General features: G+C 42.1%; 1 protein-coding gene across 1 annotated transcript in view; it reads left to right on the top strand.

The window, feature by feature from the left end:
- The window catches only part of LOC137331111 (uncharacterized protein DDB_G0280315-like), a 41,589-nt gene extending 28,936 nt beyond the window's left edge, over window positions 1–12,653 (top strand). Inside the window, exons 8-10 of the mRNA XM_067994716.1 lie at window positions 5,298–5,486; window positions 5,768–5,974; window positions 12,464–12,653. Coding sequence (XP_067850817.1) covers window positions 5,298–5,486; window positions 5,768–5,974; window positions 12,464–12,653 — 586 coding nt within the window. The remainder of the gene's footprint in view (window positions 1–5,297; window positions 5,487–5,767; window positions 5,975–12,463) is intronic.
- Window positions 12,654–13,124: the final 471 nt, after the last annotated feature.

The following is a 13,124-nucleotide window of genomic DNA, read 5'->3' as shown; positions in this document are numbered from 1 at the left end:
TGTAAAAGCAACTGGTTTGTTTAAAGAGTGGTTGCAATAGCTCACCAGGCCACAGGCCTTTGTAATCATGTTCTTCATCCTGATCTCCGTTTCAGATGATGGCAACATACATTTGTATCTTTTATGTCCACTGTAGCCACTCTTAGGTTTTCAGGTTATCTTATCAAAAAGATCAGGGGTGTCTCGAGTGCTTATCTCCCCCTGCATGGTCCCGATGTCAGGGTAGTGGCCAGGCTATTGAGTGTAGTTTTCTCATTATTCATTATAGGCAAGGACACAAATATCTCCACGAGAAAGCTATCAATTTACTATTCTCAACTACACTTTCCTGACTTCCACTAGATTGTATATTTATGCCAGATTGATTTTTTATCATGCCCAATTCAATGACTTTAGAGAAATTCCCATATCTCCCCACCTCGAGCATTCTGTCTCGGAAGACAATAAATAGGTTAAAACAAAACAAATCAAAATGTTTTCAAAAGAAGAGAATCAGGTTGATATCACCACGCTGTGACATTTGGTATCCGCTGATGTCTGCAGCTAAAGTCTTAAATCTTTAACACCACTGGATCGTTTCCTGCACCAAATTTCTCCAGCAAAGGTTGCACCGTAACTTTGTAACTACTCCGGGTAATCCTGCACCATCAACACTCACGTGGTCCAAAAAAAACCAGGGTCACCTGTTTTAAAAGAAACACAGAAAATCCATTGCGGCTCTTCTTGAGAGCCCAAGTGATTAATTTGTCAAATCTTCATTTATTATTTATTTATCCAAAGGAATAATCCCTTTACCCGAAACAAATTTAGAAAACAAAACAGGAGAGAGAAATTGCCTAGTTCCACTCTTGCTCTCTCTCTGAAGCACGCAGCCTGTCTGAAATAAACACTGTCTCTCCCACATACAGATGTACGCAGGGCTGCAGACTGGAATTTCTAACTCCAAGTCCTAATCTCTGTGTTTTCAAGATGTAACCACATTAAGCAGATATCATTAGCAGCCGCCTGCTAAGATACGTTATATTCCTCTTTTATTAATTTATTAATGATGTGGAGATGCCGGTGATGGACTGGGGTTGACAATTGTAAACAATTTTACAACACCAAGTTATAGTCCAGCAATTTTATTTTAAATTCACAAGCTTTCGGAGGCTTCCTCCTTCGTCAGGTAAATTTATTAATGGTTTGGGCATGTGTTTCTAGCACTGTAGCTATCCTTTGCAAATATATGGTCAGCATTTGATCCTCAGACAATTCCTTATCTGTATTTTCATTTATCTTTTAATATATCTTTAATGCGAGACCCTAAATCTCTGACCTTTTGATCTAATGTTGTCAAATCAATGGTGTTAACAACGGAGGCAAAGGCAGTTGCTATATCACTTATCACAGATCTTTACGTCTCCATATTTGCCTATCTCTTTTTACGATGTCCACCTCCATTCCATGTCGCTCTTTGTTTTAACACTTGAGTTAGGAGGTGTTGATCTAATTGTTGAGTTTTCTTAGCAGTCTCAATGCGAGTTATATAATTTGTCAGGGAAGGTCTCCCCTCTTTGGTCAGATCTTGTATTCTACTATTAATTTCAAATAAAATTGAACAGCCCCAGAACTTGTCAAAACTTCCTTATCATACTGTGGCAGGGTAAAACTGATAGGCGTTTAGTACCCTGTGTCAGTACATAGCTCAAGTAATGGACTTCCAATTGTCTAACCTATGCTTCCTTTTCATATGATTTGTTTTACATTCCTTTCTTATCAATTTTTCACTGTAGCATGAAAACTTATATCTCAGTCAATTGTAGCCTTTGGCATTTCCGAGTAATTGGGACAATTTTACTAATATAACCTATACCAATTGTTACCCCATGTTCACCTGTGTAATGGTTAGCCTCAGACAGTTCTCAACCGACTGGGTCATTTCTATCTGTTTGAACTGGTCTTGGCATGACAGTCTGGCTTCTTGGGATGGAAGGGGTTAATATTAACTTGCTCTTGTGGTAGGAGTAACTTGATCCTTCTCCCTTTTGAGATTAAGTTCCCACCTTCAAAATTTCACTTCACACAGGTTTGACTGATTTTGTTACTTCTCACATTTGTGGATTGCTTTATACTATATTTTTGCACACTATTTTTTCACATACTTTTAGTGGATGTGATTATAATCAACGCTCCGAGCTGTTCCAGCTTTCCGACTTTTCCTATCACAATGATCCTGATAGTTTTTTTAATCTATCCCGTTAATTTTTAACCTCTTTTTAAACCACAGCCAATCACAAAATAAACATTCAAAATGCCAATTTTTTGAAGATCCCATGTCTGGAATTTAACATGCCCACACTTTATAAGAACCAGAATTTAATAGGTCACTTAATCTCAATAACTCCAATTTTAATTCAGCAGTATCAGAATTAAACACACGACAAGACAGATACATTACACAAAGGAAGAAAACACGTAAGACACAGTAAGAAGGGGGCGTGGCCCACAACACCGACAAAAAAAACACTGATCAAGACAGGCTTTTTAAAGGGACAGTACACTTAAACAACAAAACCTTTCTTTTTCGGGTCTCTGTCTTTTAAACATTTGTCTAGTCACTTAATTCTATCCATATTTTTTCTACAGTACTGTCTCCATAAAGCAATTAGTTCTTTGGCTGTGGTACCTCTGTTATTTTTCCAAATTAATTCCTGAGCCTTTTTGGCGGCATCTAAGTTTTATCAATAGTTCCTGTTTATATCCAATCACCAGGAACTTAAACCCTGACTACCCTCAGTGATATTAACCACTGACCTACCGCGTACAAGTTATTCCCTCAGTGATATTCGACCACTGACCTCTTCCTGCTATTTCTGTGTATTCGCCAGACTGACCTGAATCTTGTAACGACGCAACACGAGTGTTAGCGATTGGACGATTCGTCGTCAGACTGACGGATTGGAGGAAAACCGACGTAGTAAATTAAGACTACTTACATCGGGGCGCCATTTCCTTCCTCCGTGTCTGAGATAATCCGCCTCTTACTCCGCGAACTCTCGGTGAACGACCGTTAAGATCCCACTTCTGACACCAAATGACGATCCGGATTCTTTCCCCTCAGTCTGGTTCAGTAAAAACTGAAGTCGAATACATTTTAAAGTTCAGCACAACTTTAATAGCAGGGTTCTTAGTCTGCAGCATTGATTTGGACTCCTGATAGAGTCCCTCTATGCTGGCAGAGCAAGAACAAAAACATACAGAAATCCACACGTTTTTATACAATCAATAGGGGTTGGAACATACTTAACGAGGGTCAACACCAATCATAAGCCGGGCATAGGTTGCCATGCGAGGTTACATTATTTCCGGCCAATCATAAATCGTCCATGTGCTGATCATGCTGCTGTTAGACATCAAAGGGGATACTTCCTCATCTTCCAACTTGGAATGTTCTTCCCTGTTCCTTCTGTTCCTTATCTCCCAACCTGGAATGTCTTTCAACTTTGGCTAAGCTCGTTACCTATATTGATCTGCCATAAACATGGAGACATTCAGACCAGTCCTTGAATCACATCAAAGACTCTACATTGCTAAGACCATGCAAACCTGCTGACTACGCAAACATATGGCCCAGCAGGAGGCCAGGCCACCTGTACCAATCTCAGTTACTAACTAATTAACCCTTTCTAACCATTTTGCATTCTGCTTCTTTGCCACATAGGCATCTTAATATTTTACTGAAAACTGACCACGTAGGGATTCTCAATGTCGCCTCTGGTTCTTTTGCTGCTCACCTTAAATCTGTGTCCTCTGGTTACTGACCCTTCTGCCAATGGAAGCAGTTCTTTCTTGTTTCCTCCATCAAAACTCTGCATGATTTTGAACACCTCTACGAAATCACCCCTTAATCTTCTCTGTTCTAAAGGAGAACAACCCCAGCTTCTCACACATAACTGAAGTCCCTCATCCCTGCGACCATTCCAGTCAATCTCTTCTGCACCCTCAATAAGGCCTTGACGTCCTTCATAAAGCATGGTGCCCAGAATTGAACACAATACTCCAGCTGAAGCCTAACCAGTGTTTTAAAAAAGTTTAGCATCATTTCCTTGTTTTTATACTCTCTGCCTCTATTAATAAAGCCCAGGATCCCATATGCTTTATTAACGGTGTTATCAACTTGTCCTGCCACCTTCAAAGGTTTGTGTACATATACTGCCAGGTCTCTCTGTTCCTGCACGCCGTTTCTAAAAGTACCATTTAATTTATATTGCCTCTCCTCATTCTTCCTACCAAAATGTATCACTTCACACTTCCCTGCATTAAATTTCATCTGCCCTGTGTCTGCCCATTTCACCAGTCTGCCTATGTCGTCCAGAGGTTTTTACTACCCTCCAAATTGTTTACTACATTTCCGAGTTTCAATTCATCTGCAAACTTTGAAATTATACCCTCTATACCCAAGCCCAGGTCATTAATATATATCAAAAAGAGCAGTAGTCCAAATACTGAACCCTAGGAAACACCACTGTATACTTCCCTTCAGTCTGATAAACAATCGTCCACCACGACTCTCTGCTTTTTGTCCCGTAGCCAATTTTGTATATATGTTGCCACAGTCCCTTTAATCTCATGGACTTTAATTTTGCTAATAAGTCTATTATGTGGTACTTTATTAAATGCCTTTTGGAAGTGTATTGCACACAACAACTGAACCACCGCCATCGACCCTTTCCGTTACTTCATTAAAGAATTCAATCAAGTTAGTCAAACATGATTTTCCTTGAACAAATCTGTGCTGACTCTGTCCTTACTTCCCTCAGTAACCTCAGATGCATCCCATCTGGACCATGTGACTTTTCTACTTTGAGTACTGCCAATCTTTTAGGTATGTCCTCTTTCTCTATTTTTGTCCTATCCAATATTGCGTCTTCCTCCTCTTTTACTGGTACAATGGCAACATCCTCTTCTCTAGTGAAGACTGATGTACCTCAGCCATGCCCTCTGCCTCCATAAGAAGATCTCCTTTTTTGTCCCTAATTGGTCCCACTGTTGCTTTGACTGCCCTTTTATTATTTATATGTTTATAAGAGACTTTAGGACTTTGTTTTATGGTAGCTGCTAATACATTCTCATGCTCTTTCTTTGCCCCTCTTATTTCCTTTTTAGATCTCCTCTGTACTTTCTGAATCATCTTGGTTTTCTACTGTATTATGAACTTTACATTTGTCAGAAGCCTCCTTTTTCTGTTTCATTTTAATCTTTATATCTTTAGTCATCCAGTATCCCGCACTAATCTTGCTGTTTTGTTCAAGCAGCTACATCAAGCACTGCAACAACAACAGCAACCTCTCCTTCCTCAGTACAATCAACAATTGCAACACTGACCTCTACATCCACTTCAGGGACAACAGTTCCACCAACTCCAGAGAGCACCACTCAACCATTGACAACCGAATCCACAACAATTTCAACAATCGCTGTCATTTCCACAACAACAGGAAGTAGTAAGGATTGGACCTTATCTTTAACAGGCATTTAGTGCTGATGGTGCTGAAAATAATGCAACTCATGCCAGAGTTTACAACAGATTTAAAAACCAGTTATATTTTGTTGCTTTAGAATGAGCTGGAGTGACAACACTTCAGAAAATAAATATAGAAAGACGTAATGTTTGGACATTGCAATATTATATTTCTCAGATGTTACGTAATATAATTTAAATAGAACAATTAAGACTGATTCTCATGTTACATTCTAAGGCTGAATTTCCATTCTGTTTGCACAGCTACGTCAACTGCTCCTACTACAACTACTCCTGCTGGGACATCTTCTACATCTGTACAATCAACAACTGCAACACCAATCTTTACATCCACTTCAGGCACAACAAGCACAACAGTGCCAACAAGTACAGGGACCTCCACTCAACCATCTACATCGGAATCAGCACCAACCTCAACAACAGGGATCAGTTCAACTACAACAGGAAGTAGTAAGCAGAAGAAATTATCTTCAACAGGCATTTTACACTGCATGTTCTGGAAGGAAAGCAATAGCAGGATGATTTTTTGATCAGATATCTAAAAGAAATATCATAGCATCATAATATTATAGTAGATACAGCACAGGAGGAGGCCATTCGGGAGTGCCGGCTCTTTGAAAGAACTATCCAATTAGAACCATTCACCTGCTCTTTCCCCATAGCCTTGTAAATTTTCTCCCTGCAAGTATTTGTCAAATTTCCTTTTGAAAGTTACTATTGAATCTGTTTCAACCACCCTTTCATAGAATCATAGGATGTTACGGCACAGAACGAGGCCATTTGGCCCATAGTGTCCATGCCGGCCGAAATAGAGCTATCCAGCTCAATCCCACTTTGCAGCACTTGGTCCGTGGCCCTGTAGGTTATGGCATTTAAGTACACATCCAAGTCCTTTTTAAATGAGTTGAGGTTTTCTGCCTCTACCACCCTTTCAGGCCGTGGGTTCCAGCCACCCACCACCCTCCGGTGAAAAAATTTCTCCCCAGCTCCCCTCTAATCTTCTACCAATTACTTTAAATCTATGCCCTCTGGTCACTGACCCCTCTTCTAAGGGAAATAGTTTCTCCCTATCCACTCTATCTCGTCCCGTCATAATTTTATATACCTCAATTAAATCTCCCCTCAGCCTCTTTTGTTCCAAAGAAAACAACCCCAGCCTGTCCAATCTTTTCTCATAGCTAAAATTCTCCAGCTCTGGCAACAACCTTGTAAATTTCGTCTGTACCCTCTCTAGTGCAATCACATCTTTCCTGTTATTCGGTGACCAAAACTGTACGCAGTACTCAAGCTGTGGCCTAACCAATGTTTTAGCATAACCTCCCTGCTCTTATATTCTGTGCCTCGGCTAATAAAGGAAAGTATCCGGTATGCCTTTTTAACCACCTTATCTACCTGTCCTGCTACCTTCAGGGATCTGTGGACATGCACTCCAAGCTCCCTTTGCTCCTCTACACCTCTCCGTATCCTTCCATTTATTGTGTACTCCCTTGCGTTGTTTGTCCTCCCCAATTGCTTTACCTCACACTTCTCTGGATTGAATTCCATTTGCCACTTTTCTGCCCACCTGACCAGTCCATTGATATCTACCTGCAGTCTACAGCTTCCCTCCTCACTATCAACCACACGGCCAATTTTTGTATCATCTGCAAACGTTTTGATCAAGCCCCCCATATTCAAGTCCAAATCATTAATATATACCACAAAAAGCAAGGGATCTAGTATTGAGCCTTGCGGGACCCCACTGCAAACAGCCTTCCAGTCGCAAAAACACCCGTCAATCATTATCCTTTGCTTCCTGCCACTGAGCCAATTTTGGATCCAACTAGCCACTTTCCCTTGGATCCCATGGACTTTTACTTTTTTGACCAGTCTGCTATGTGGGACCTTCAAAATCCTTGCTAAAATCCACGTACACTACATCAAACGCATTACCCTCATCGACCCTCCTTGTTACCTGCTCAAAAAATTCGATCAAGTTCGTCAGACACAACCTTACTCTAACAAACTCATGCTGACTGTCCTTGATTAACCCATGCCTTTCTAAATCACGATTTATGCTGCCCTTCAAAATCGATTCCAATAATTTGCCCACCACCGAGGTTAGATTGATTGGCCTATAATTACTCGGTCTACCTCTTTCTCCCTTTTTAAACAACGGTACAACGTTCGCAGTCCTCCAATCCTCCGGTACCTCGCATGTAGCCAGGGAAGATTAGAAAAAGATTGCTAAAGCTTTCGCTATTTCCTCCTTTGTTTCTTTTAACAGCCTGGGATACATTTCATCTGGGCCTGACGATTTAACTACTTTCAAAGATGCCAAACCCCTTAATACTTCCTCTCTCACTACATTTATCGCATCTAATATTTCACACTCCTCCTCCTTAACTACAATGTCTGCATTGTCCCCCTCTTTTGTGAAAACAGACGCAAAGTATTCATTCAGAACCATACCCACATCGTCCATCTCCACACGTAGCTTACCTTTTTGGTCTCTAATAGGCCCTACTCTTTCCTTAGTTATCCTCTTGCTCTTTCTGTATTTCTATAACATTTTTGGGTTTTCCTTAACTTTACTTGCCAGTATTTTATCATGCCCTCTCTTTGCTTTCCTAATTTCCTTTTTAATTTCTCCCCGACACTTTCTATACTCCTCTGGGCTTTTTGCAGTATTGAGTTCTTGGTGTCTGACATAAGCTTCCCTTTTTTGCCTTCTCTTACCCTTGTAAGATCTTACCCTTGTCATCCAAGGGGCTCTAGATTTGGCAGTCCCACCCTGTTTCTTTGTGGGAACGTGTTTGCTCTGAACCCCTTGAATCTCCCCCTTGAATGCCTCCTACTGCTCTGACACTGATTTACCTTCATGTAGCTGTATCCAGTCCACTTTTGATAAATCACATCCCAGCTTAGTAAAATTGGCCTTTCCCTAATTTAGAACTTTTACTCCTGTTCTATATCTGTCCTTTTCCATAACTATGTTAAATCTAAGTGAATTATGATCACTGCCATCAAAATGCTCTCCCACTGATACTCCTTCCACGTGCCCAGCTTCATTCCCTAAAACTAAATCCAGAACTGCCCCCCCTCTTGCTGGGCTTGCTATGTCCTGGTTAAAAAAGTTCTCTTGAATGCAATTTAAGAATTCTGCGCCCTCCATACCTTTTGCACTGATTGTATCCCAGTTAATATTAGGATAGTTGAAATCCCCTACTATTGTTTTTGCACTTCTTTGAAATCTGCCTACATATGTGCTCTTCCATCTCGCTCTGACTGTTTGGGGGTCTATAGTACACTCCCAACAGTGTGACTGCCCCTTTTTTATTCTTTAGCTCAACCCATATGGCCTCATTTGATGATCCTTCTAACATATCATCTCTCCTCACAGCTCTAATTGTTTCTTTAACCAATATTGCCACCCCCTCCTTTTTTATCCTCCTCTCTATCTCGTCTGAAAGCCCTGTAACCAGGAACATTCAGCTGCCATTCCTGCCCCTGTTTAAGCCAAGTTTCCATAATAGCTAGGATATCATACTTCCACGTGTCTATCTGTGCCCTTAGCTCATCTACCTCATTCACTCTACTCCTTGCACTGAGGTATATACCATCAAGCATTGCCAAACTCCTTTGTTGTCTAGTTTCTAACCTGTTTCCTCTGCCTTCCAAACTCACTTACTAATTTTCTGCCTTCCATTTCCAGCTCTGCTTCTCTCTCTTCTGAATCTATGCTCAGGTTCCCACCCCCCTGCCAAGCTAGTTAAAACCATCCCCAACAGCACTAGCAAATCTCCTCATGAGGATATTGGTACTGGCCCTGTTGAGGTGCAAACTGTCTAGCTTGTACAGGTTCCACCTCCCCCAGAACCGGTCCCACTGCCCCAGGAATCTAAAGCCCTCCCTCCTGTACCATCTCTCCAGCCACACATTCATCTTCTCTAAACTCCTATTTCTGTACTCGCTAGCGCATGGCACTGGGAGTAATCCTGAGATTACTACCTTTAAGGTCCTGCTTATTGATCTCTTCCCTAACTCCTTAAAATGTGCCTGCAGGACCTCATCTGTCTTTCTATTTGTGTCGTTGGTACCGATATGGACCACGACCTCTGGCTGTTCACCCTCCCCCTCCAGAATGTTCTGCAGCCAATTGGTAAGATCCTTGACCCTGGCACCAGGGAGGCAACATACCATCCTGGAATCGCATCTACGGCCGCAGAAACGCCTATCTGTTCCCCTGAGTATAGAATCCCCTATCACTAGCGCTCTCCTGACCATTCTCCTTCCCCCCCCTACAGCTGAGCCACCCATGGTGCTGTGGATTTGGCTCTGGCTGCACTCCCCAGGGTAACCATCTCCCCCACCAGTACTCAGAATACTGGTCTGAGAGCGAGATGCCCTCAGGGGACCCCTGCGCTACCTGCTCCTCCTTGTCTGTCTGGCGGTCACCCAGTCCCTCTCTGCCTGCACTCTCCAAAGCTGTGGGGTGACCACTTTCTGAAACTTGCTATCCACGAAACTCTCAGCCTCATGGATGCACTGTAGTGTTGCCAGCTGCTGCTCAAGCTCGGAAATCTGGAGCTCGAGCTCCTCTAGCTGACGACGCTTGTGTGGTTGTCCAGGACACGGGAAGCGGCCTGGAGTTCCCACATGGCACAGGCCATGCATTCGATGGGTCTGAGCTGCCCTGCCATGCCTCGATTTATTATATTATTAACTAAAGTTAACAAAAATAAACTTAAAGACTTCAAAAAAAAAACTCACCAGAAAGAAAACACTCACCAGCTACTCACCAATCAGTTCCTTCCCTTGTGCTGGCATCACTTTAAGTGTTTTATCACCTCTCTCCTGCGCTCCTCTCTCTTCTCTTGCTCCTCCTTTTATCGCTGATCCCGCATTCTGCTCTATCTCTCTCTCCTCCTTTTATCGCTGATCCCGCATTCCACTCTATCTCTCGCTCCTCCTTTTATCGCTGATCCCGTGCTCCGCTCTCTGTCTCTCCTCCTTTTATCGCTGATCCCGTGCTCCGCTCTCTGTCTCTCCTCCTTTTATCGCTGATCCCGTGCTCCGCTCTCTGTCTCTCCTCCTTTTATCGCTGATCCCGTGCTCCGCTCTCTGTCGCTCCTCCTTTTATCGCTGATCCCGTGCTCCGCTCTCTGTCTCTCCTCCTTTTATCGCTGATCCCGTGCTCCGCTCTCTGTCTCTCCTCCTTTTATCGCTGATCCCGTGCTCCGCTCTCTGTCTCTCCTCCTTTTATTGCTGATCCCGGGCTCTGCTCAATCTCTTTTCTCTCGCTCCTCCTTTTATCGCTGATCCTGCACTCTGCTTTCAGGCTGTGCAATCCAGATCATTATAACTTGCTGCGTAAAAAAATGTTTTCTTATGTTGCCTTTCGTTCTTTTGCCACTCACCTTAAATCTGTGTCCTCAGGTTACCAATCCTTCTGCCACTGGAAACAATTTCTCCTTATTTACTCCATCAAAACCGTTCATGATTTTGAACACCTCTATCAAATCTCCCCTTCGCCTTCTCTGTTCTAAGGATAACAACCCCAGGTTCTCCAGTCTCTCCACATAACTGAAGTCCCTCATCCCTGCTACCATTCTAGTAAATCTCTTCTGCACCTTCTCTAAGGCCTTGACTTTCTTCCTAAAGCCTGGTGCCCAGAATGGAACACAGTCACCAGCTGCGGCCGAACCAGTGTTTTAAAAAGGTTTAGCATCATTTCCTTGTTTTTATACTCTATGCCTCTATTAATAAAGCCTATGATCACATACGCTTTCTTAACAGTGTTATCAACTTGTCCTGCCACCTTCAAAGATTTGTGTACTGCCACGTCTCTGGGTTCCTGCGTTCCCTTTAAAATTGTACCATTTAGTTTATATTGCCCCTCTTCATTCTTCCGATCAAAATAACTTCACACTTCTCTGCATTATATTTCATGCATCATATGTCTGTCCATTTTACCAGTCTGTCTACATCCTCCTGAAGATTTTACTACCCTCCAAATTGTTTACTACACATTTCCGAGTTTCAATTCATCTGCAAACTTTCAAATTATACCCTCTATTCCCAAGCCCAGGTCATTAATATATATCAAAAAAAGCAACAGTCCAAATACTGAACCCTAGGGAACACCACTGTATACTTCCCTCCAGTCTGATAAACAACTGTTCACGACTATTCTCTGATTTTTGTCCAGCAGCCAATTTTGTGTCTACATTGCCACTGTCCCTTTAATCCCATGGACTTTAATTTTGCTAATAAGTCTATTATGTGGTACTTTATTAAATGCCTTTTGAAAGTCCATATACACAACATCAACTGCACTACTGTCATCGACCCTTTCCGTTACTTCATCAAAGAATTCAATCAAGTTAATCAAGCACGATTTTCCGATAACAAATCTGTGCTGACTTGAGAACCTCCACAATTTCTGTCCTTACTTCCCTCAGTAACCTCAGATGCATCCCATCTGGACCATGTGACATTTCTACTTTGAGTACTGCCAATCTTTTAGGTATGTCCTCTTTCTCTATTTTTGTCCTATCCAATATTGCTTCTACCTCCTCCTTTACTGGTACAATGGCAGCATCCTCTTCTCTAGTGAAGACTGATGTACCTCAACTGTGCCCTTTGCCTCCATAAGAAGATCTCCTTTTTTGTCCCTAATTGGTCCCACTGTTGCTTTGACTGCCCTTTTATTATTTATATGTTTATAAAAGACTTTAGGACTTTGTTTTATGGTAGCCGCTAATACATTCTCATACTCTTTCTTTGCCCCTCTTATTTCCTTTTTAGATCTCCTCTGTACTTTCTGAATTCAGCCTGGTTTTCTACTGTATTATGAACTTTACATTTGTCAGAAGCCTCCTTTTTCTGTTTCATTTTAATCTTTATATCTTTAGTCATCCAGTATCCCGCACTAATCTTGTTGTTTTGTTCAAGCAGCTACGTCAAGCACTGCAACAACAACAGCAACCTCTCCTTCCTCAGTACAATCAACAATTGCAACACTGACCTCTACATCCACTTCAGGGACAACAGTTCCACCAACTCCAGAGAGCACCACTCAACCATCGACAACCGAATCCACAACAATTTCAACAATCGCTGTCATTTCCACAACAACAGGAAGTAGTAAGGATTGGACCTTATCTTTAACAGGCATTTAGTGCTGATGGTGCTGAAAATAATGCAACTCATGCCAGAGTTTACGACAGATTTAAAAACCAGTTATATTTTGTTGTTTTATAATGAGCTGGAGTGACAACGCTTCAGAAAATAAATATAGAAAGACGTAATGTTTGGACATTGCAATAATACAATTCTCAGATGTAATGGGCGTTAAATTGAGCCGTGTAGCGCCCATTGTTTTGAACCCCCCACCACCCCCACCAGCGCTATTTAAAGGGACCATGCAGGATTTACAGGTTAACGGCTGGATTATTGCTTCTGGCTGCCCAGACATTTGTAACTGTTTTTGGAGGTCTCCTACAGTTTAATACTAGAATGCGGGGACATAGCATAACATTTAGGGCCAGGACGTGCAGGAGTGAAGTTAGGAAATGCTTCCACACGCAAAGGGTGGGAGAAGTTTGGAATGCTCTTC

The sequence above is a fragment of the Heptranchias perlo genome, chromosome 13 (assembly GCF_035084215.1).
Source record: "Heptranchias perlo isolate sHepPer1 chromosome 13, sHepPer1.hap1, whole genome shotgun sequence".
In the NCBI taxonomy this organism is placed as follows: domain Eukaryota; kingdom Metazoa; phylum Chordata; class Chondrichthyes; order Hexanchiformes; family Hexanchidae; genus Heptranchias; species Heptranchias perlo.
Note: the sequence above shows the minus strand (reverse complement) of the source record. Positions and strands in the feature narration are given on the sequence as shown.